The sequence below is a fragment of the Myripristis murdjan genome, chromosome 11, assembly GCF_902150065.1.
Source record: "Myripristis murdjan chromosome 11, fMyrMur1.1, whole genome shotgun sequence".
NCBI lineage: Eukaryota > Metazoa > Chordata > Actinopteri > Holocentriformes > Holocentridae > Myripristis > Myripristis murdjan.
This window is the reverse complement of record NC_043990.1, coordinates 26,278,494-26,304,289: the sequence shown is the minus strand read 5'-3', so window position 1 is coordinate 26,304,289 and position 25,796 is coordinate 26,278,494. Positions and strand designations below refer to the sequence as shown.

General features: G+C 44.2%; 1 protein-coding gene across 5 annotated transcripts in view; it reads left to right on the top strand.

Annotated features, from left to right (window-relative positions):
* trappc9 (trafficking protein particle complex subunit 9) overlaps positions 1-25,796 on the top strand; it is a 229,764-nt gene that overhangs the window by 79,053 nt on the left and 124,915 nt on the right. For all 5 annotated transcript variants that reach the window (XR_003928915.1, XR_003928914.1, XR_003928913.1 and 2 more), the window contains one exon: positions 8,873-8,991. Coding sequence is in view for 1 of the 5 variants with exons in the window: in XM_030063142.1 (XP_029919002.1) it covers positions 8,873-8,991 (119 nt within the window). In the remaining 4 variants the exon portion in view is untranslated. The remainder of the gene's footprint in view (positions 1-8,872; positions 8,992-25,796) is intronic.

Below are 25,796 nucleotides of genomic sequence, written 5' to 3'. Positions count from 1 at the left end.
GTCCTATTGTTTTGGTCTGCACCTGAGTGTGACTGTTGGTTCACACCTGCCAAACAAACCACACCAAAGGGGTAAACGCACCAAAGGTCAATTCAGTCGGACAAAGCAAGGCAGGTGTGAAAGCACCGCAAGTTATCATATTATATTTTACGGTCGTACACTGATATTTAAAACTAATGCATGTAGCACCTATGAGGTTTTGACCCATTGCTTGTAGTACTGCAGCCGTGGGCAATGTGTGTCAAATTGTGGTCGCTCACTCACTCAGGGATGTTTTATGAAGGACGTTTAGTAGGACACGTGCAGGACGCGCCATGGATCTGCACAGTTCTGTGCTTGCTTAATGAACATCTTTATTTTCAGTAGACCTTGTCTTTGGTTGTAGCAGATAGGGAGCAGTATGCTCCTGTTAATACAGCTAAAACTTGTGAGTGTAGCATGAACTGCCCCCACTGAAGCACTAAAAATCTGATTCCTACTGTACCATATCACATTAAACACATTTCTTTAACACATTTCTTTGCTTTTGTTTTTTTAATGAATACTGTTGCACTGAAAAATTGTGTTGCATTCTGGTCATACATCCTGTTCGTGTTTACTGTATCCTTGTATTTGCCTAGGCGTTTGCATCGAGTACATTAAATAGGAATGGATTTCTCCACCTCCTGACTCGTCCACTTGGCTCATGTGATAAGAGCTAACCCACACACACCCTCTCTGACTCTCTCTCCAGCACCCCAGCCTGAGGATAAATGGTCACTCAAAGCTTGTGTAGTGCATCAGAGCCTTTCTGATGTGTGCACTGCTGGTGCATTTTGTTAACATCAGCACTTCTCTATATTAAATTTAACACTAAGTTCAAACAGGTGGGGTGATGTGAACTAAGGTGCATGTCATAGTGTCTTGGAGGTAGCAATCATGTGCAGCCTTGAGCCAAGATGAATAAGATTGATGGGTCTTCAGAGAGACCTGTGACTGTGAAACTGTTGAGAAGAATATTAAAGATACTTAGTGGCATTGAAACTTGTCTCATGTATACTATTTAAGGGTCAGCTTCTGTTCAAACATGCTTGACAAAGTCTATCCATCAGCCTTAATTAGGATGTTGACTGGTCGTACTGCACAAGATGTCCTTTGCCTTTTAGTGGAGAGACAGAGGGGGCAAAGCAGACAAGGCCATAGAAAACAGTGCATAGGGTACATTCAGAATAGGCACAACCTTACTGATTTATCTTCAGACGAGTTTATCCCTCTCTTTGAGACCAGCTTGAGACCACAGTGGCATAACTCATGGTCTGATGGGAGTGATGTCATCACTCAGGGCTAATGGGCCTTGACTTACAGCAGTATTTATTGTGTTAGATGGTGTGAGCGTCATACCTAATGACAGTGGTACTGCCTGCATTAATGCTGTGCCCGCCTCCTAGTCATCTGGGTCCACATGCATCACACACACACACACACACACACACACACACACACACACACCTTCCACCCTTGTCCACCACATGCGCTCTTACATTTCTGCAATGGTTTGTGTTCAGGTGACATCAGTCGGAGAATAGACTGCGGCGCTAGTGTTGTATTTGTCTTTTGAGGTTATTTTACCTCACTAATGTTTTTACTTCTATCCACAGGCTCAGCATCTAAGAGGGTTATTTTTTGAAGTCATAATCCATGACATTTTCATATAAATACATTTACATTTTACTACTGTTGTTTGAATGATATAACACATCGGTGGTTCAACCCATCCACATTTCCTGAGTGCTTTTATATTTGCTGTTGTAAACAACCGGTATCTGATAAATGTTTTCCTGAAAAAATGCTCAGGTGCACTGCTGGAACTGGTATGTCTTATGTTGAGGTAGCACTTTTGTTTGGATTAAGTTTAAAAACTGGGTATTTAGCATGTGTAGTGATAACCACCATGGCTGAACAGGCAAAGAAAAGAGCGCCACCTACAGAAGTTAAAACTTAATTGATGGAGAATCCAAGGATAGAGATGTAACATCACTGGAGGCTGTTTGTCAGTCAAACAAATCTTTTGGATGACCACGTTTACTGCCATATATATTTGGAAATTGTCTGAAAGGTGTCAACATTTTGACCTCAGCTACTGTGTGAAAGTAATGGCAGTATGTGGACTAAACATCGAATAGTACATTGCTGGTGAAATACTTTAGAAACTCATTAGTGAAAGTAAATATGCTAGCTCTGATGCCAGATTAATGGACATGCTTCATTTTGTGCTTATGGAGCGCCTGTTGTTCACAGGGAATAAATGACCCCATTTTAGGGCTGCTCTGTAATGCCTTGAGAGTCACAGCACCAGACATTTAGTATGGATAGTAAAACAAAGCAGCTGTTTGTAGATGATTTCCCTCTGCCTATAATGAAGTGTCCAGACCTGCTAGAATGGTTTCATATAATGATGGTAATAATTGGTTCAGATCCCTCCTTGAACATTACCTCACAAATTCTCCTCTTAGTCCAGCCCCATTTCTCTCTCTCTCTTTCTAACTCTGTCTCTCTTGTCGTCTTTCTGTTTCTTTCTGCTGACGCTCTTACAGTTTCAGTGTTGCATGTCGGCTCAGAATAACACTGTCAGAGAGTGTGGCTTTGAAAGCGCCACTGTAATTTACAAGTCTTGTTTTTGCAATTTTGAACTGGAAGAATGACATATTTGAAGTCACACTTCCAGAATTGATACAAAGCTATGTGTCAGAGTGGTTTTGCCAACAGCAAGGGGAAATTGGGTTGTCCATCATATATTAATACATTAGCTTGTCTTTATGAAACAACACATGTTAAATGGGCCTCTGGTCAAGCAGTATTTGGTTTGACTTGTGTTTCCTATCCCTATGGTCCTTCTGCCTAAATGGGATATTGAAGAAGCCTTTTTAATTTTTAATGCATATTATATCTTCCATATGTAATAAATGTAGCCATTCCAGGTAAGAGGACCTAATTGTATGGATTAGGTGATGATGCAGTTATCCATAGTACCTCATTGACCCGCATTGCTATTAATGTTGTGGCGATTTCAAGTTTGTCACTCACAATCTGGACCATTGTGCTTAAGTACTATCAGCATGGTAGGCAATGATTTATATGCTGAGTTTAACTGATTCGCCCCAAGGCAGGTAGACGGAGAGCTAGACGGATGCTGATGTGAAGGAGGGCGGGGGGTGATTGTGAGTGATGCCATCGTTAATCTCACCACCCGTTACTCACACACTCTCTCTGCCACAGGACATGAAGACTTATGTGTACCTCTTGCAAACAGGCTGCACACCGTAATAGAGGCTGCAGTCCATAAAGATAGCGTTATCTGTGTGTCTGGTTCTCTCCCTCTCCGCCACCCCCAGTCCATGCCATGATGCATATCTAATCTTTATTCAAAAATAGGATATGGAGGATGAGGCAACAGCAAAAAGACATTGTTCTCACCACAGGGGCTGAGCTGATCATAGACTATGATTGCCGCTAAGGACAAGTTCCACACAGTTAATTGGCAGGTTGACTGTGTGCCTTGATTTGTGGTTACATCTGTAGGCCGTATGGTTTTCGGGTCTCCCTACTCTGTAGCATTTGGCTTGTAGACACTAAATGGAGAGAAAATGCTTTAAAAAGTATGAATTAGCTTATATTATTCTGTTTTTTCCCCTGACACTGTGAGTGTTGAGTGGTAATGCCTGATTCTAATATGTTGCAGAAGTTATTTTAATTTTGTGAGTAATGAGCAGTGTTATCTGTGCTGTGAGTTCTGCAGTAGTGTTACAGTAATGATGTTCCAGCAGAATTTGAGAACTTGGGGTGCTTGCTTACCTGGTGTTGCCGTCTCAGTAATCTTTGCACATGTAGTGACTAATCTGGTTATGGCAATTAAAAAAAAAAAAAAATCCTTGCAGAGATTTTTATAACAGTATGACTAGTCTAAGCTAGCTAACAAAAGATTTTTGCTAAATAAATAAGTAAGTAAATAAATAAATATTAATAAAAAAAAAAAAAAACTGAATACAGATAGGCCTAATAGAGTGTAAAAATATAGTGGAGTGAATTAGTTCCTCTTGAATCCCTGGTTATGCTGATGACTCCATGACTGCAGTAATTTAAATAGACTGATGTAGTCCTTTTAGCTGGGCAGCATGGGACTGGAGAGCATCTGGACTTGTCTATGTCACTGTTCCCATTAGAAGAAGGGGAATGAGGCAGTCCTCCACTTGTTTTGCTTGCAGGAAATCATATCCAGGGACAAATAGAATAGGCACATTTAGAGCAACACATAGAATAAAACCATTTTCAAAGTGATTGTCTTGTTTTTTTTTTTTTTTTAACAGCCATTACGCTATACTTGGTATGCAGAGAAAAATATTCTGCATGCATGACGACTTTAATATCAACAATCAAAAAAATAAACAAGTCAGCAGTGACCATTACTTCCCACATGATTGGTGCTTGTTTCCCTGGCATTGCTGCTTGGAGCTTAAGGACTTATTGGCCTGTTGGTGGTGCAGTGGTTGGCCAATCACGTTTATTCAAAATGCAGAACTCCAGTGTCAGAAGCCATCATTTATGAAGCTGAATTATCCCAAACTTTCTCTCAATCCCTCAACTTATTTTCCTCATAAATAGTTGTTGTTGTCCCACTCTGACCTATCTGAGAGACAAATGACAGAGATGTAATCTTTCTTTGATTTCTTTGAAATTAACAGGAGAGGAAATTAAGTTATCCTGACTTTTAAGAGTAAGTAAGAATGCAGTTACCAATTAAATTCAAAACTCATTTCTTGCTGAAGTAACAAATGCAGCACTGGACACCAGCCACAGTTTTCTGTCCGTTCAGCAAAGCCAGATTAACAGTAGTTGGTTTATACACAATATACAGCTTCTTAAACAAATAAAACACAAAAAAATAATCAAAGCCTTGGCGTTTTCAAAGCATCTGAGAAGAATGGTATTGTGGCACTAGCCAGATCTTTTAGAAATGCCTGATACCAACCGGTATTACCATCTTCCTACCTCTCATTGTTTGCATCTTCTATAGTGTGTTTGGAGTTGCTGTTTATGCCACTATATGAAAATATTGGGCTCATACTATTTAGTCATCAGTTTGAATAAATTTATGCCACAGCCAATAGCTGCAGAATGGGCTCTTCCACATCTTGCTGATTTTCAAATTACATGTGTACTAACAGTCATTGAGAAGCGTTCTATATGACTGATTGCTATGATTAAGCTATCATTCAGCTCTATCGCAGACTTGGAGTTAAAGTGAATAAAAGTCGAGATGAGTTTTCTAAACCAGTTTCCAACCAGACAGTATTTTTAGAATTGCCTATGGTAAGCCACAAATAGAGGAGAATGTAGGTAGCCTACACAGTGAATAGTCCTGTGCAGGTACAGAGAGAGAGCAAGTCTTCAAAATCTTCTTTCATTGTGGGTTAGGGGTGGATATCAGTTGGGATTTTCCCTTCATCCTCCACAGATGGGTGGTTGCGGTTTAGAGAATTAAATGTGGTTGGGTGCAGGTTACACAGCTTAGCGCTCACACAACTATTCCATGTGCATGTGGTTGCGGTGTGGAAAGCCTGCTGTACAGACAGGAGTATGAAGATGCATAACCTGGATTTGCCTCCATATTAGCCCAGTTACCTGAAGCTCTTGTTGATCCTGCAACTTGGTCTTCCTGTAGCAACTGAGAGAAATAGACTCTGTGGCTGTGAGAGGACCCAAACAGCTGTGTGATAATAAAATAGTGTGCAGAGTCCTGGGAATAAAGAAGGGTATGAGCCTTGCGCCTTCTGCTATTTCACTTTCATGAAACTTAAGCTAATTTCACTGTAGACCATATACACCATTATGATTAGACTACCAATACTGTCATCATATCTTTGCTTATGACTCTCCAGATAGAGATACTTCTAACTCATGTAAATATTATGACAATATGACTAATACATTACGTGTTTGTGTTTTCAGAAACAAATCAACTTTTTGCACAGGCATAACTACAATATATTGGCCAGCTCTTCCATCCACTGAGCTTTGACATGTTTTACAAACTTATCTGAAAAACTGTCTGTGCTGCAGTTTAATCATCAACATTAGCAAATGACAGCTGCTAGGGCACCGTGATTTTCACAGTCTAGCTTGGTGGAGGAGAAAACCTTCAACTTCGGTTTAATCCTCTGACATTAGTCCCTCAGCCTTGCATTCATTATGGCTGTCAGGCTTTTCCCATCCCTCTCAATTAATAAAATTAAAAGCAAAGTAAAATTACTTTGAAAAATGTGACAGAGAATAGAGCCCCTTGTGTGTAAGAGATGTGACACTTATTTTCAAGATGAAAGCCAGTGAGCATTAACACTACCAAGGGAAGGCAATATTGATAGATGACAAAGCGATAGGAGTGTATGCATGCTGTTTTATTTATATGAATGAACAGTTTCATGTTGTTGTTTTGTTTTTTTGGGAGTTTAATTGCATCCGTGCATCTGCCGAGGTGTGTGTGTGTGTGTGTGTGTGTGTGTGTGTGTGTGCAAGTGCTGGAGCTGCTCCAAAGCCCAGCAATTTCCTTTTGGAGAGACAGATATAATTCTACTGACGTCAGAGAGTGGGCACTGGCGTCATTTTTGAGGATTGTCTGAGTGGGCTGAAAGAAGCAGCCCCTGTGGTGGTGCCGAATGCAGCTGCTGATAATGCAGCTGATGCTGTGTCTGCTGTGCTTCTCTCAGGGTCTAAATTGAAAGAAATGCTTCATTTATTTTTCTTACATGTGTTTAGATAAACAACCAAGAACAACATGAGCTCTGATGTTTCATCATGAAAAATACAAACCTAAAACTGTGTACACAAATATTGTACTATCACTTACCTTAAAGAGAGAATAAGTGAGATTTCCTGCTCCAAACACTAAATGACCAGCTTATAGCTCAGGAGTGATAGTGTTGTTGATCAGTGACAATGACTGCTAATGATTAGTGCCTGGTGCTGAAATTTCTGTCTTTCTGGCTATTTTAGACTTTCAGGGCCCTATCTTGCGCCAGACTCCCTAAACCCGCTATTTGCGGATTTAGGATTGAGGAAGAGGCATTCCCCCGTAAAAGTTGCTATCTTGTGCACCTCCCGCTATCCGCAAAACACCTGCGCTACCCGCTATATTATGCATAGGCGTGTTTTGGGCATTACGCCAGTTAAACCAATCAGTGTGCCAGGTGCCATTGCCTTTAAGGGCAGGCTGCGCTATCCTAAATCCTAAATCCTAAACCCGCGATGGAGAGAGGGAGGTGGATTTTCTCAGGGGTTCTACTGAGGCTAAAGCAAGTTGGCTTTATATATATTATATCATAGGCGAGTTAATTCGGGAGGTGGAGCCACATGTGTCCAAGTGGACGTGTCACAAGGTTGTACTGATTGAGTTAAATCCCCGGGTCACACCACACACACACAAGAGGCAGAGGTGGAACTATGTGTAAACTAATTTATTGACAAGGTAGATTGGGCAAATAAAATATTAAAAATAAAAATATAGCACAGCTGCTGGCTTATGATAAAACAATAAAACGTGCTGGTGTAAGTGTCCGATTAAAACAGTCTTTCCTCTAAACAGTCTATATGAGTAATATACTCAGTCCATTCCGGCGGCGTCCCGGTATCAGTCCGACCGTGTGCGTGGCGAGGCTCCGTCGGGGCGTGCATTGAAGCCGCCTGGACGCGCTCTTGTAACAGCCCAAGCGGATAGCGGATAGGTTAGGATAGGTGGTCAGGACCACCCGCTATCCGCTATCCCTAAAGTGTGTGCGCAAGATAGCAATTTTAGGGATAGCGCATGAAACACGCCCACGGACACACCTCCAGGCGCAAATGACGGAGTCGGCATAACGGATAGCGGGTAGCGGGTGGCGCAAGATACCGTTTAGGGATAGCGGAAGTTCCTAAATCCGCAATTTGCGGGTAGCGGGTAGTGGCAGCGGGTAGCGGGTGGCACAAGATAGGGCCCTCAGTCTCCCCACCCCACCTTTTCTCCATGCATTTCTCTATGATGACAACAAGAAGCAAGTTTGCACTGTGATTTTTTTTTTACCCTGTGGCAAAGTGTTGTTGTTGGATAGCTGTAGTGATTAGGTAGCTGTAACATTGTTGTTTGTGTCAGTTACAGGCTAACCTGATGTTGTAGTTGGTTTCAAATATAGGTGGTAAGCTATGGGTTTAGAAAAATCCACCCTGAAGCACTTCATCACACACTTTGACATCATGAGTTAGTGCTACTTTTCTTATGTCTGTCAATAACAGGCCAACCATACACAGATAATATCATGTCATGTTAAGATATTTCCAACACTGGTACAATGGAATTTGATTGAAGAAAACTTGCAAATTAACTACTGCAATGATCTGAGCCTCACAAAATGACGTCTAACAGTGGAACAAAGGGTGAAACACTAGACCAATAATGTAACATTGTGAGATATCATCAACATTCACCAAGTGTGGGTATTTGAGTTTTCAGCTTAATTTTAACAGATAGCACATTGGAGTTCCTGTGGGGCGTTTGTTCCCTGCCTGCAGGTATTTTGACTGGAACTGTTCTCTCATGTTCATGTTGCAGTTGCTGTGCAGATTGAACCACTGAAAAATATCGCAATATATTGCATATTGCAGAGTTGCCTGAATCATTATACAATTATTATTGTATGTAAAATATTGTAGAAGTATTGTATCTGGAGTTACCCAGTGATTACCACTCGTAGTGGACAACTATCCAATGGCAATTGTCTTTGATGCTCTGCTAAGCATTGTGCAGCTGTGGTCTTTCTATATGTTTCTCTGTGCTGACTCTGGTGATGCCTTATTATTGCAATTTCAGATGGGATCAGTGTGACAGGCTTGCCGATCTCCAGTCCACTGCGCCAAGTCCTCAAACCCCGGGCTGAGACCAAGCCTGTCAGCAGTGAGTCCGGCAAGGCAGAGTACAACCACATCAAGGTAAATAAATAAATAAATAAATAAATAAATAACATCTCTGAAATCACTTAATACACAAGACACAGCCCTGTTGATTTTTACAACCCTGAACAAATGTGTTGTTTTCCTGCGCTTCCTCTTTTTGTTTCCAGCTCTGCAAATTTTTTTTCGTGGACTGTAGCTCATAGTTTTAGAGGTGTTTTAGAGATGTTTTCCCATCCTGATGCAGTTTCACCACTCTTTTATTTTGATGCCTCAGATGGACACAGTAATTAACCCCTCAGGTTGATGTAACTACTCTCTTCCTACCAGTGCGAGAGTGTGTGTGTTCTTGTGCCTTTGCAGAAATGGAGCCAATGCTACAGCATTATTTAACACCAAACTACAGGCTGTGGTAGCAACACTCACTTAATGTGGCCAGTGTCCCCACTTGGCTGCAGATGAGCCCTGCTCTTTGAATTGGAGCTCAGTGCTACAACACGAGCATAGAAAATAGAAGACCCTGCATACATGTTTTTGTGAGAAACTGGAAAGAAAGCAAAGCAGTGAAATTAAATTACAGGGAGAGAGACGGGAGAAAAAAAAGAGGTGAGATGGAAAAGACAGAATGAGAATGCACTGTTGTAAGATGGAGCTGATCAGTGGGGGAGCAAGTTGTGTTGCAGATATCCGAGAGTTTGAATGAGAAGGTTCACTGCATCTACCCGCTGTGACTCATCTGTAGCAGCAGAAGAAGAAGCAGTGATACCATGGTGATTGTGCTGTTCGGGCTCACATTTTCAATCAGTGGGATACAATTAGCTCAACGAACATACTTGATATATATTAGAATGTGTCTACTCATACAGTACAATTTTTTGGCTTGTTATTCATTACTTATTTCAAAGTGATAGTATTCCTTATGTCATAGTGATTTGTTGCACCACCTATTACATTGTTTTTATGTTGCACCCAACAACAGTGTGTCATTTTACCTTCACAAAACAGGACTCCAGTAAACCAAAGACCATTGATGTTCATTGTTCTAGTTGTCCTGAAATGATAGTTGTGAAATCCTTCCATTAAATCAACTTTTCTGATAGTGGCTACTGGCACTGTATAGTAAACGGTAAACAATGGATTGAGATCCTTTGTGGTTTTAAAGACCAAAGCCTTACTGTAACCATAACAATATGCTTACATGTTAAGGAAAGGCATTACTTCCTTTGACAGAATTTGGTTGACAGTGGGCAGGTCGCAAATAAGTACAAAAAAAAAAAAAAAATCCGTTAGAGGAGATGTTGTGATATGTTTCTGTATGAATACAGGGATGTATCATATAACTCCGGGTGAGCAGTCACAATAATGATAATTTTCTCCATCATTTCTCATGATGTGGCTGCACAGCCTGCAATGTGTCATATGTGAAAAGGTTGTTGCATCACATTCAATTCTCTGATTGGCCAATCAGTGTTTATTCACATGCAAAAACATGAACAAACATGACAGACCTGCCTCAAACAACATCTTCTTTCACATAAAAACACTCCATCATAATTGCATTCTGAATATATTTGAGTTGCTGATTCTTGCTTCATTTTCTTTCTGTTTGATCGCCAGACTACCCAGTCAGACTGGCTGCTGCCTGGAAATTCATTTTCCATTTCATTAAAGTTCATTTTGGACTTTTTGGAAATGAGTAGAAAGCCTCAAATGTTCTCAATGCCCATATTGCTTTACTCCCAATCCCAGAATTCCATGTGTGGGATTGTTGTCTGTTGCTGTTGAAAATGAATGAGAGGCAGAACCTTGCTCACTTTGTTATGGTGACATGTAAATGTAGTGTAAGACTCTGCACTACCAGCTACCAACATCAGCATTTTCCTCCACGCTACTTACTTTCAGCAGCTGTTAACATGGTGCTCATCTCCCTTCTGGATGTATTGCATAACCTGGTAGATATCCAGAACCTATATAGGAAGGAATGCATTTTCTGTATTCCCTGTACTACTGCTTTCTGCCGTAGTGAACGGCAAGCTGGGCATTTTAATCAGTGGTTGTGCTTGTTAGGAGTTTGACTGGCAGCTCCGAGTTTCATAGCAGATTATAGTGTTGAAACCTTGGCTAAAGTAATCCCAGCGCGGGCCAATTACATATGGATTCCTTTCTTGTCAGAAGTCCACCACAAACCAGGTTATAAGGATTTGTGCTTTCTCTGCTTTAATTTCATAGAGCTAGCAGTGAAATCATATACACCAGGATGATCCTTTTCTGTGTGCTCGACAAAGTTCTGTCCTGTACAGAGTACCCTGTATACCATTGTAAATATACTATATATATATATATACAAAAGTATTATTTATATTGTTTTCATGTGTGTAACTCACACCCTCACTACCTGGCAAACATTTTAGAGATAGTGGCATGCATACAGTTTTCATAATATGATACAATATGGTGACCTGAGCATTAAAATAATTTTGGAAAGTGTTTTGAACAGACATCAGGAAGACATTTAGATCCAGAAGACATTTAGATCCAGTGTGCATAAAATGATGCACATTGCAGCCATGGACAACTGTAGTATATACTGTAGATACTGCAGTGAGTCCAGCATTTTGGCATTATGTTTAGTGTTGTTTTGAACATTGTTGCAGGCCATTAGATCAACAGCTATTCAGTGTACGTTTATTAAAGAACAGCCTTGACACAGGCTAGATGTTATGAGTAGAGATATGAATCATAATTTGCTCCTATGATTGATGAATTATTAGACGTTGCTAATATTGTGCTGCAGAGGACAGTTCACCTCACTTTGTTGGTACTACGTGGTTGGCCTGAGTTTACAGAAACAGCCTTTCATATTTCTGCAAAATATATTGTTTCAGTTTACTTGGCTGTGTTCCTAAGACTGCTTCCATTCTTGCAGAATTTTGGGCCAAGCTGATCTTCCTGACTAGGCTTGTAATCGGAAGTGCCGATTTCAGACGCCAAGTGAACTTTCCTATTTCGCTCATTACTGCATTTTTCATCTGTGGCTCTGCATGTGTTAGAACACTTATTGGATATGCATACTGCATGTCGGAAATGCCAGCACCATGTGGGTCTCGATATCTTTGTGTGTGTGTATGTGTGAAAAAAATGAGAGAGAATTTGTTAGCTTCTAATAGCTGATTTTTTGGCCAGTAAAAAGGATGAATGCATGGGAAATTGAAAGCCTCCTGGGCATACAGACTGGCAATAAAGAATAGAGGACCACCGTAGAGCATACAGAGTACATCTATGTTTGGATTTAATCTCAAATCTGAAACTCATCAGACTTGGATAATGACAGTTTTATCTCAGTTTTCTGATGGCTATAGGGATTGATGCAGTTCTGTACCGCAAAAGGAATTAAGTAGCAAGTTGATTATCTTTGATTAGTATTATATCTAGGATGAGAGGCAGGAATCAGTGTGTATATGGTATTTTGTTGATTTTTTTGAACATTTTGTATGTGCGCCTTGTGTGTATGTTCTAATGGGTGTTATATGTGCTATACATGCCTATTTTGACTCAGAGGGCAGTTATTGCAGACTATAGGGAGGTAGAGTGCAATAAGTCACCACTGATCTGTAATCAGTGCAGGTGTCAATGTGTTTATCTGATTGACCTTTCATCGTTCACTCTTAGTGCCTATTCTTTTTTTTTTTTTTTTTTTTAACACCCACCTCCCTTCCAACAAATTGCAGGTGCCTGTGGGCTTGAAAAATGGCTGTGCTGTCAAGGGGGATGGCTTCACCACAGGTGAAGGAGGTCTGCCTTTTCAAATGTGTCAGTTTTGCTGATTATTTGCACATTTTCAGTGACTCATCCACAGGAGACTGAAGGCACTTGCTGGACTTGGTTTCTCTGACATTGTCAGTTATCTTTCTCACCCCATCACCACGACCTCTGCCTTTCTTCAGCGAGGGACCCTTTTACGGCCTCTTTTGGTTGGATTGTTTGTGTTTTGTGTGCATAGGTGTGTTTCTGCTGTGAGTACTGTGGCTTTACTGCATTTACACAGCACAGAGAATTGCTGTGAACATCCCCAGTGGAGTACCTGTCTTGGTGTGACTCAAACAGCAGCAGCAGGAGAGTTTTATGAGGATACAGACCCCCAATTCCATCTGCGAGGGATTTAGGTGAGGAGGGACTTGAGTGACAGGTTGGGAGTTGGAGAGAAAAAGAGATAATCCCACCTTTGTGATTGCGTATGACTCACTGTAATGCTGGCCAGCGTACAGTCCTACTCATTCACTTAGCCCATTCACTTAGCTTTCCTGTAAACCTATCTCTGCTGGACAGATGGCATCGGGGGCCTTTCAAGGAAAGCTGTGATACTGAAAGAGTGAAGCCCCTCAGACACACCCACACATCTTCAAACCCCCAAATGTCAGGACTGTTGAAGGACTGCAACCAATTCTATTTTTACTTTGCTCTCTATAATGCTGTTATTACAATGTTTAGGTCGCTGTTAGTATATAGACGGGTGCAGTAATGACTCTGAGAGAGACAAGGCTATGTGGTCTTAATGCCAGAAGCAGGAGCACTGGAGTGCACAAATCCTGCATGGCCTGCATCTCACTAATTTTGAATATTTAATCGAGCCAAATATAGAATAAAGTAGGCCCATTTTGTAAGAGTAACTGAGTGGCTCTCAAAGTGAGGTTCAGGGACTTCCTGAGGTCCTTTAAGAGGTTTCAGGGTGTCCCCAGTAAACTGAGGAATAGTTTCATTCCACTGTAATTTCATTTGCTGGAAATGATCCCAATTATTTCTAATTATAGATTTCACTCTCACCATTATTATCTCTCCAATTTTCTAACACACCACTCCATTCATTTACTGATTAATTATCAGACACATCCCTACTTAAAATTATTGGTTTTTGGCACTGCGCTGATAACCTTAATTAGCTGTCATAACTGTTCTTTGAAAATCTGTCAACAGAGGACAATTTTGTTTTGGTCTGTCTAAGAAAAATGTAAGCAAATTTTATGCCTGTTTGCTTCTGTTTGTCTTAGATAAGACAACAGTTGCAGTCATATCTTTGAGAAAGTTTTATGCGTTGGCAAAAGACGATGAACAAAAGATACTTTTAGTAGCAGTTTTAGTAGATACTAATTAAGGGGCAGGGAGGGGGGCTAACGCCTCTCAATTAATTGAGTGATTCTTCTTCACACATTCATCACCATCCACCCCAACCCTACATATACACACGCATACACCCCAAAAAAATCCTATGTAAGCAGTTTTTAATGATAAAGAGTGGCTCTCGGGTGGCTGTGTGCAGTGAGAAAGAGCCAGGCCTCCAGACTAGGCAAGCTGCCACAAAGAGAGAGAAGGGAATAAAAGGGACAGAGCCTCTTCAGGGCTAATCAAATCCAGTGGAGACAGAGGCAGCGTCGGCTGCCTGCCTGCCTGCTATTTTTAGATCCCCAACCCTGCCGACGGCAGCTCAGCTCTGCTCACACATACAGATCCCAGCTCCAGATAGAGATATTTATAGCTGCCACTGCTGTCTGCCCAAGTGTGAAACTCCTGCTGAACAACCAAATGATTTTCTGTTTCTTGGCTGGGAAAAAAGGTTCTCTTCATTCTGTCATTTTTTCCCCCCACATCTTTTGGCTTGTTCACCATTAACTTTTTATATGAAACAAGCCTAAGTCTGCAAAAGTCTGTGTTGTATTTTAGGGTTCGATATGGATTACTGAGGGTGATAATGATATTTTTTGGATTAAAGTTGCTGATAACCATTTTTGTCCCCCTTCCTGGTTTGGAGAGTTACTTCCTGTCACATAGGCGCAGGACGTGCTGTATGGCATTGTATTTGTATGCAAACTTTAGCAAGAGACATGAAGCAACACAACGATATGACCATCTCTGTTGATGTATGTATGTATCTGCTGATGTTTGCTTGGTGTTTCTCAACAGTAGTAAGAACCAGTGGGGACATACGTCAACGTATATCAGAAATAGGAGCACACATATTTTTCCAAAGTCATTCCAGTCCATACTTCCAACTTTCATCTTCCAACATTTTGAGTTTTAATAGTTTTTATATCATTTTTTGAGTGCACTATGACAGATTGCTGGACTTTGCTTGCTGTACACATGTCCCAGATATTAGGCATGTTTAGTAAGATAGGTTTGCACATCATTAGAATGTTAAGAATGAGGCCTTTGTAAATTGGGACTATGCCAATTTGAAAGTTGTCTTTACCAGATTGGATTAAACTCACCTTTGGTGTCTTTTTTTGCTATGAACAGAGAAATGAAAAACTGGTTATTGCTGGACACTAAAATACTACTAATACTAAAAAGTCATTGTCACAGTTTTGATATTCTCTTGTATGACATTATTCATCTTATTCCATCTTAAACCCTACTACTGAAAACTTTCATTATTCAACAGATTCCTGATGGAGTCGCATTGATTTAGAATACGTTAGTGAATTATCAGTAAGATCAGTAAGATTTATGGTTGTGGATTATTATCCTTAGTATCCTTGGTTGATACCAACATGCTTAGTGTTTAACAAAGCTTGATATCATCAAGGATGATGACACAAGCATAGTGTATTAGCAAGTAATTTTTAATTTGTTTTGAAAGTATTCTACATTACTCGTCATTTATGATCTTTCTAATCAATATATGTGTCTGAACGGTAACCTCAGAGTGCTCTGGTGTTGTCATGTGGTGCTGATGTTCAACAACACAAATATTTATCAACCCTCTACATGAGTATTATAAGATTTCCAAAAAAAGGTGGTTGGTTTTTGAAAGTCAGCATGGTGCATGACTGTACTTAGCCAAGGGAGAGGTAGTCTGCACGAGTGAAAATGAACTGGGAACATTCTTTTTGTACAAGACTGCAGTTTTCCAGCAGGTTTTCCACCACACTGAGCACAAGGAACATAGTCCTCACACCAATGGTATCATGTAGGTGCAGCAGACAACAACAGAGACGGAGTGAGAGTGGACACCTGAGACAGGAGAGGACAGAAAAACATTGTTTTCTTGGCACAGTAAGCTAGCTAACCTCACTGGACTAGCCTAGTAATAGTAGGTAGGAGACCTAGATATTACACACAACATTCACGGTCCATGCACCAGATAATAACAATGTCCATGCTGGTTTTACCACTTAATCCTGCTGCTTGTACAGATAAATGTCTCTAAGGATCAACAGTACATGTGTGCATTGAAACTTTGATGTTCATAACACATCAGTCCAGTCCACACGAGTCCTACTCAGTGTCAGCAATGATTCAGTGAAAAATTGTTTCATTTGCTGCAGTTGGATTGGTTGATATACCTGTATTATATCCACATTGTAATATGAGACTGGATATTGTCTGGGATTCTAGATATCATAATATGGCATTAATTTTTCCTGGTTTTAAAGGCTAAATTACAGTAAAAGGATGTCATTTTCTGAACTTAAGAGACTTTTGTAGTTGTTTTGTTATTTGTCTCTACGTGCTTGGTCATCATATCCACATTACTAATGACTGCTTATCAAAAATCTCTTGTATGTAAATATCTTATGAAACAGCCACCCCTACAATATTGGCACAATATTGATATCAAGGTGTTCATCCAAAGATAGAGTAGTATTTGATTTTGTCTATATCAACCAGTGCTTGCTGCAACACTGTGTTGCAGCATATATTGTCAAGCTCTGTGAGCGTGACAGTGGAGTATCATCACATTCATTACCAGTTGCTGTTAGCCTGAGCCTCTCCAGCCAGTTAGCTGGCCTGGGCCACCAGCACTACGAAATTGCTGCCCCTACTCCTGGGACAGCAGTGTTTGTATAACAAGTCCTGAACTGAGCTATATTCATCTATGGATCAACTAAATTAGATGTACCGCATACTGTTTTGTGGCATTGCCTTTTTTAAAATTTCTCTGGGCTGGACACATTTCCAAAATAGTCCATCCCTGTTTATCTATTTCTTGATCCCATGCCATACTGCAAACATTGCATGGCTAACTGGGATTGTTTTTAGATATTGTGTGTTTCTTAGAGAGCCAAAGGGGCTTTAACTGGAGGTCAGTGAGTTAATTCCATAGCTAGCAAGACATGCTGTATGTTTGTATTTGTTTGCATGTCTGCCATTTTGCTTATATGTAAGCACAGGTTGGTTTTCCTGCTGGGCATTGCTGCCTGTCGCACCTCCGACGGTGCCAGTGGGCCTGCTGCAGGGTCGTCAGCCGGGAGCCACCCCTCACTGATGTTTCGCCCCTTTAATCCCGGAACATCTCGGGGTGGTGGGGCAGTGCCAGGGACGTCTCCCTGCCACTCCCTGCAGCTGGCTTATGGATCCTTCTCCCACTCTCTGTCCATGTCTATTGTACTTGTGGATGTGGAATGGGCCCCAAGGGACTATGCATGGCAGGGGCGTCCATTCCCTGAGTCAAGAGTGACCGCATACCAAGCTGCCTTGGGAGTTCTAAGCTCCTTGCTTCCCCCATGCTCTATCTTTTCTGCGGAGCCAGAGCCAGAAGCTGCCCTGTTCTGCCTCCTCCGCCAGGTCCTTGAGCGCCTTCCTCAATTTGGATCCCGTCACTCCAAGGGACACCATGAGCCGCTGGGTGGAGGTTCCGGCAAAGCCTCGGCACCCGATTTCTACTGGGAAAACGGCTGCCTTCCACCCTGCTTGAGAACAAGCGTCTGCCAGGTCGGTGTATCTCTCCTTCTTTCTCTCGAAGGCGGTATCCATCCCGTCTTCCCAAGGGACCGTCAACTCTGCCATGATGACTGTCCTCGTGGGGACAGACCAGAGGACAATGTCAGGCCGGAGGGTGGTAGATGTTATGTCCTGGGGGAACTTCAGCTGCTGATCAAGGTCAGCTCTCATGCTCCATCCGCCTCCGGGGGAAAGAAGGGACCGCTGCTTTGTGCAGGTGCTACGGCTTCCGCTCCCTTGCCGGATGAACTGGATCCGCCGCTGTGATGTTTGTGGGCTGGCATTAGCTTCCAGCCTGCGTGTCTCCAGGATTTCGGCTAACTTGCGTAGCACTCTGTCGTGGCGCCATCTGTACCGGCCTTGCGTCAGCGCCACCTTGCACCCAGAGAGGATATGCTGCAGACTTGGGTTGCTGGAGCTGCAGAGTTGGCATATCTCCTCTGTGTTGAACCACAGGTGCAGGTTCCGAGGACTGGGAAGAGTGTCGTACGTGGCCCTAATCATGAAGCTTAGCCTTGCCTGGGGCATCCTCCACATATCGGCCCATGTGATGGTTCTGTCAACGACAGCCTCCCACGTCATCCACTTCCCTTGTTGCTGCTGGCTGACGGCTTTGATTTTGTAGCTCTCCTCCTCAATCTTGACGACTTCAGAGATCACAAGGTCTTTCCTTTCCTTCCTTGATGCTTTGGACCACATCTTGGGTGTTGGTCCCCAACCGAAGCCAGCCTTGCCTTGCTGCTGCAACCCAACGACTTCCAGGTGTTTCAGGCGGGTGATGGCCTGATCGACAGCCTTTGCAGCATCCCACTTGCGTCCGGTGCGAACTTGGGCCTTGGCGTTTCGGACAGATGGGTCAGGTGATTCTCTGAGCTCGAAAAGAAGCCTCACTTTCTCCTGTCTGTAGCCCAAGCTAATAGATTTCAGGGGGAGCTTCAATGTAGTTCTCCCAAATAGCGCTGTGGTGGAAAGGCATCGGGGAAGACCCAGCCACTTCCGGATGTAACTGTTGGCTTTGGAGTCCAGCTTCTGGGCAGTGGAAAGGCTGATGTCACAGAGCTTGAGAGGCCACATCAGGCGCTGGTACAGGGTGAATTGATAGCACCAGACCTTGAATTTTCCTGGCAGAAGGCTCTGGTCGATCTTGCCTAAGCCGTCCAGGAGCTGGGAACCAACAGAGGCAGCCATGTGTTTGTCAGATAGGTCGGATGTGTAAAGCCTTCCGAGGCTCCGTACCGGTTGGTCCACTAGCAGCGGGATATTTTCACCATCAACTGAGAAGGAGATGTTGTCGTTCCGGACGCCTTTTCTGATGGAGAGACTGCGGGACTTGGCTGGCTTTATCCTCATCCGGGCCCATGTTAGCAGCTCTTCGAGCCTTTTCAGGAGTCTGGCTGTGCACGCAGCTGTCTGGAGGAGTGTGGTAACGTCATCCATGTAGCTCCGAAGGGCTGGGAGACGTTGGCCTGACTTGGATCTGATGCCTCTGACCATTTGTCTTCCACCGATCAAGATGATCTCAAATGCTGCGGTGAAAAGGATAGGGGAGATGGAACAACCCATTGCTATCCCTTTCTCCAGACGATACCAGCCGGTTGAGATCTCCTGGGTTATGTAGCAGATGTGGAAGTTGTCAAAGTACCTTGCTACTAGGCTCTGAATGTGTGATGGAATATGGAAGAAGTCGAGCGCAAAGTGGATAAGTTGGTGGGGAACAGACCCATAGGCATTAGCAAGGTCTAGCCAGACCACATGCAGGTCTGATTTGTTCTGCCTTGCCGACTGTATCTGTTCCCAGATCATAGCTGAGTGCTCCACGCAGCCAGGAAAGCCAGGGACACCTGCCTTCTGGCAACTGGTGTCTATGTAGTTGTTTGCCAGAAGGTAGCTGGTCATGCGCTTTGCCATCACCGAAAAGAAGATCTTCCCTTCCACATTCAATAGGGCTATGCCTCTGAATTGGGTGATGTTGCAGGAGTCTTTCTCTTTCGGGATGAAGGTAGTGACTGCTCTGCTCCACACTGGAGGGATGGACAGGGTTCTCCAGGCGGTGCACATTAGTCTCCACAAAAGCTTCAGGGTCCTGGGGCAGTTTTTATAGACGCTATATGGTACGCCATTTGGTCCCGGTGCGGAAGCAGCTCTCGCTCGCTCTACCACTTGCTTGACTTCAAACCATTTGGGAGGAGAGACGTCAAATGGAGAGGTGGGTTCTGGTGGGCGAGGTATGTGCCCTGGTGGTCCGAGAGGGCTCTCCTTTAGACTGTCACTTACCTGGTCTTTGATATGTTCTTCCAGCTCCTGCTCAGAAGTCTGCAGCGTTCCCGATTTCTTTTCCTCCAGCAGGCCTCGGGCGTACTTGAAAGGATCTCGGAAGAAGCTCGCCCTCGCTTTCTCCTTGCGGCTTCTGCGTTTCCTGATCCGTTCGGCTCGCCTCAGGTGGACTAGTCTGCATCTGATTTGGCTCCATAGGTTCTGGAGGCCATCCTTCTCCTCCTCCTCCGCTCTCCTCCACGCCTTTCGCAGAAGACGTCGCTCCCTTACCAGCTGCAGGATCTCTCTCTCGCGTCTCCCCATCCCCCTTGGGGAGATATTTTTCTGAGGCATCTCTCCAAATCTTTCCCTGCCTTCCTCATAGATGATATGGCCGAAGATGTTCAGCTTGGATGTTGCGCTGCCCTTTAGGGTGCCCTGGAGGATTGTGTGCAGGGTCTCGTCAAAGCTGCTCCATCCGTCTTTGTCTCCGGCTTTTGGCCATTTGATCCTTGGTTTCCGGGCTGGCTTCTCCGTACTTCCAATGGAGGGCTCCCTGGTTGGTGTTCGGATCTGATGCACCTCTTGTGGGATAGGTTGCGGCTGCTGCGAATCCTGCTGGGAAGGGTGAACTTGATCACTCTCGCCGGATGCAATGACGGCATCAGTAGCACTGTGGTGCTCAACCTGGCTCTGACTCCTCCTTGTCTGACCTGCTTGTGCAGTGCAAGTTTGCATCTGGCTGCCACCGCCGCACTTCATCCTCCCCTGATGGATCCGCAGGCCCTGGTAGGTAGTTGTCTTGGACCAACCACAGCTGCATTCTCTCAGGATCCTTTGTTCCTTAGTCGTTTCCGTTCCGGTCGTTGCCATGTCATCCGTCCTGATTGGTCCATCTTCCATCCCGCCTCTCGGTGGACCGCCGGGTTGTCTTTTCCTTAAAGTGCTCGTAGTTAGTTCGGGGAGTCCCCGTGGTCGGTACGGGGACGTGTGGAAAGGGTAACTAGCCCCCTCAACCCCCGGTGCAGTCTTTCCTGCTGCCAGCCAGACTTCCCTGGCAGCCCTCCAGTCTTTCCTGGATGCCAACTGCTCTATTCTCAGTCGTCACTGGCAAGCCAGATTGTCTAGATGTAAGCACAGGTTGGTTTTCCTGCTGGGCATTGCTGCCTGTCGCACCTCCGACGGTGCCAGTGGGCCTGCTGCAGGGTCGTCAGCCGGGAGCCACCCCTCACTGATGTTTCGCCCCTTTAATCCCGGAACATCTCGGGGTGGTGGGGCAGTGCCAGGGACGTCTCCCTGCCACTCCCTGCAGCTGGCTTATGGATCCTTCTCCCACTCTCTGTCCATGTCTATTGTACTTGTGGATGTGGAATGGGCCCCAAGGGACTATGCATGGCAGGGGCGTCCATTCCCTGAGTCAAGAGTGACCGCATACCAAGCTGCCTTGGGAGTTCTAAGCTCCTTGCTTCCCCCATGCTCTATCTTTTCTGCGGAGCCAGAGCCAGAAGCTGCCCTGTTCTGCCTCCTCCGCCAGGTCCTTGAGCGCCTTCCTCAATTTGGATCCCGTCACTCCAAGGGACACCATGAGCCGCTGGGTGGAGGTTCCGGCAAAGCCTCGGCACCCGATTTCTACTGGGAAAACGGCTGCCTTCCACCCTGCTTGAGAACAAGCGTCTGCCAGGTCGGTGTATCTCTCCTTCTTTCTCTCGAAGGCGGTATCCATCCCGTCTTCCCAAGGGACCGTCAACTCTGCCATGATGACTGTCCTCGTGGGGACAGACCAGAGGACAATGTCAGGCCGGAGGGTGGTAGATGTTATGTCCTGGGGGAACTTCAGCTGCTGATCAAGGTCAGCTCTCATGCTCCATCCGCCTCCGGGGGAAAGAAGGGACCGCTGCTTTGTGCAGGTGCTACGGCTTCCGCTCCCTTGCCGGATGAACTGGATCCGCCGCTGTGATGTTTGTGGGCTGGCATTAGCTTCCAGCCTGCGTGTCTCCAGGATTTCGGCTAACTTGCGTAGCACTCTGTCGTGGCGCCATCTGTACCGGCCTTGCGTCAGCGCCACCTTGCACCCAGAGAGGATATGCTGCAGACTTGGGTTGCTGGAGCTGCAGAGTTGGCATATCTCCTCTGTGTTGAACCACAGGTGCAGGTTCCGAGGACTGGGAAGAGTGTCGTACGTGGCCCTAATCATGAAGCTTAGCCTTGCCTGGGGCATCCTCCACATATCGGCCCATGTGATGGTTCTGTCAACGACAGCCTCCCACGTCATCCACTTCCCTTGTTGCTGCTGGCTGACGGCTTTGATTTTGTAGCTCTCCTCCTCAATCTTGACGACTTCAGAGATCACAAGGTCTTTCCTTTCCTTCCTTGATGCTTTGGACCACATCTTGGGTGTTGGTCCCCAACCGAAGCCAGCCTTGCCTTGCTGCTGCAACCCAACGACTTCCAGGTGTTTCAGGCGGGTGATGGCCTGATCGACAGCCTTTGCAGCATCCCACTTGCGTCCGGTGCGAACTTGGGCCTTGGCGTTTCGGACAGATGGGTCAGGTGATTCTCTGAGCTCGAAAAGAAGCCTCACTTTCTCCTGTCTGTAGCCCAAGCTAATAGATTTCAGGGGGAGCTTCAATGTAGTTCTCCCAAATAGCGCTGTGGTGGAAAGGCATCGGGGAAGACCCAGCCACTTCCGGATGTAACTGTTGGCTTTGGAGTCCAGCTTCTGGGCAGTGGAAAGGCTGATGTCACAGAGCTTGAGAGGCCACATCAGGCGCTGGTACAGGGTGAATTGATAGCACCAGACCTTGAATTTTCCTGGCAGAAGGCTCTGGTCGATCTTGCCTAAGCCGTCCAGGAGCTGGGAACCAACAGAGGCAGCCATGTGTTTGTCAGATAGGTCGGATGTGTAAAGCCTTCCGAGGCTCCGTACCGGTTGGTCCACTAGCAGCGGGATATTTTCACCATCAACTGAGAAGGAGATGTTGTCGTTCCGGACGCCTTTTCTGATGGAGAGACTGCGGGACTTGGCTGGCTTTATCCTCATCCGGGCCCATGTTAGCAGCTCTTCGAGCCTTTTCAGGAGTCTGGCTGTGCACGCAGCTGTCTGGAGGAGTGTGGTAACGTCATCCATGTAGCTCCGAAGGGCTGGGAGACGTTGGCCTGACTTGGATCTGATGCCTCTGACCATTTGTCTTCCACCGATCAAGATGATCTCAAATGCTGCGGTGAAAAGGATAGGGGAGATGGAACAACCCATTGCTATCCCTTTCTCCAGACGATACCAGCCGGTTGAGATCTCCTGGGTTATGTAGCAGATGTGGAAGTTGTCAAAGTACCTTGCTACTAGGCTCTGAATGTGTGATGGAATATGGAAGAAGTCGAGCGCAAAGTGGATAAGTTGGTGGGGAACAGACTTATAATGTTAGATGGGATTTCCAAATCATGCTGTTAGACCAGGGGTGGGCAATCATGTGCCATGGAGGGCCGAGAGGCTGCAGGTTTTCTTTTCAACCAAAAACCACACCAGCTGATGTCACTGATTAGTCCCTGCCCTCTGCTTGAAGGTGAGGTAATCAGTGAAATCACCTGGTGGAGTTTTTGGTTGGAAAGAAAACCTGCAGCCTCTCGGCCCTCCATGGCACGTGATTGCCCACCCCTGTGTTAGTCTGTCAGTCTGCTGCATGAAGTTAACAGTAGATGTCTCTTTTATGTCTTAAACAGGGACTTTTACTTTTGCAGTTAATTAACTTGGTCAGATTTGATGGTTTCTAATGATGGGGGCTCTAGAGCTGTTTTGATGCTGCGGACATCTTTTTTCTTCTTATTTGTGAGTGTGTGTGTGTGTGTGTGTGCACAAATTTTTGTGTCTGCGATTGAAGCAGCCATTTCAGTATCATTTTGCTGACACTGGTGATATTGTGCTCCTTGTGCCTCTGAGAAGAATGGACAAGAGCCACTGCCATTTGAGTTCCTACTGTAATCACTTACCAACAAATTAGACCAAATGATATCTGGTCTAGTCTCCATCCTAGACCAGATATTATTGGTGAAAATATGGATCAAACCCCTCCTTGTTAGACATCCCTGCATGGTGGGCGTAGCTTGTTAGGCTGGCTGTTGATGCCAGACCTCACTCTGGCTGTAAACAGGTCAATAATGTTTTATTGGTGTTTATTCAACTTGGACTCCAGAGAGAGAGAGAGAGAAAAATCTATGATTCAGTCAATCTATGATTAGGCTTAGCGTGTGTACAAACATATATATATATATTTTTTTACCATTGTTACTTTTTGTTATGATGGGCAGTATCAGTCCCTGAAGGCAAAATCCTCTGTAGTTTTCCCTGTCCCAGAGATGTTCATTCATTCATTCATTCATTCATTCATTCATTCATTCATTCATTCATTCATTCCCTTTATTTACATTGGGAAAGGCCATTAAGAGCATGCTGTCTTTTTTAAGGATGCCCTGACAACAGTATGTAAAAATTATCATAAAAAAAACAATGAATATAAAGCAAGAAAAGCACACTGTTACAAAACAATTTCTAAAATATAAATACAATATAAAAAATCTAAATAATAAAAGCAATAAAATAAAAGCCCAAATGTGTGCTCTTATTGTTATTTTTTTTAACTTTGTTTTTGTTTTGTTTTTATTTTATTTTCAGTGTGCTTTGCATCAGTTCTCCCAACGTAAATAAACTCCTCTGCTGACGCTGTGACATCAGTTGAACATTTACAGCTGTTGCCATGGCAGAGTGAAGGTTCAGGGTCAGTCTGTTGAATCCATTCTTTAATGGAATTGATTTTAGAAATAAGGCTACACAGATTCATGTGACTAATTCCGAAGTCCTTGTAGTGCAAGCTTTGCATAGTTAAATTGGCACACTGAATTCCCTATGGATTTACACCACGACTGCCAGAGTGACAAGGGAAGCTATTGAAAAGCAAAGAAAATGGTAACAAGATATGTTTTGAAACTTGCTTTTGTGGCAAGGGAACAGTCCAAACCACGAGTTATGTAAATCAACACTTTTATGAGTAGTCCAGTGATAGTTAGGCCAGCTATCACATATCACAATTGAAATATTTATAACAAGGGGAGTGCCATAAAAATGGTTTGGACTCACCAGAGTTGAGCTCCTAGCATGATTGCATGAAGTCTGTTTTTTAAAGAGCCCTTGAAGGTACAGGAAAGCAGCAAAGTTGTCAAAAAAACAAGATGCCTCGAGATTGACAGTACCCCTTGAAGCTGTTGCATGTGGCTAAATCTGATGACACCCAGTTGGGATGAATGAGGAAGCCCACAAGCGACACACGGGATCCCCAAATCCTGGAGAGTGTCAACAAGCGATATAAAAATGCCCATAATCCTGCTGGAATTTAATATCATTAAATCCAACATGCTCCTCCAGGAGTGTTGGAATTTTAGCAGTGGCATGCATCACTTGGTCACTAGGATAACAGGATGTTGCCATTGATGTAGGTTTCCTAGCAAGCTTGTCCATCGATGAACCCAGAATTAGGGTTGTGAGAGCAGTGATTGAGAGCGACACTTACCCTGATGCCTTGGGCCAAGGACTGGGTCGCAAGCTGCAGAGGGGCCAGTGACTGGGTTTTCAGTAGCAGATGAGCTGGGGCTCGTCCCAGTCAGGCAGCTGGTAGCCAGATGAGTCATAGTCAGGGGCTGCAACAGCGTGAGGAGGGTGGTGCTTTGCAGAGGGGATCACTGATGTCTCTGGATGAATGAGACCTCCAAAACTAGACCTACTCTTTAAGCAGCCTGTGACGAGAGGAGCAGGACTTGACTGCTGGAGGTGGTCTTTTGCTTCTTTTTCTTTTGCTAAGCTGGTGAGCAACGTCTGCAGATGGTGG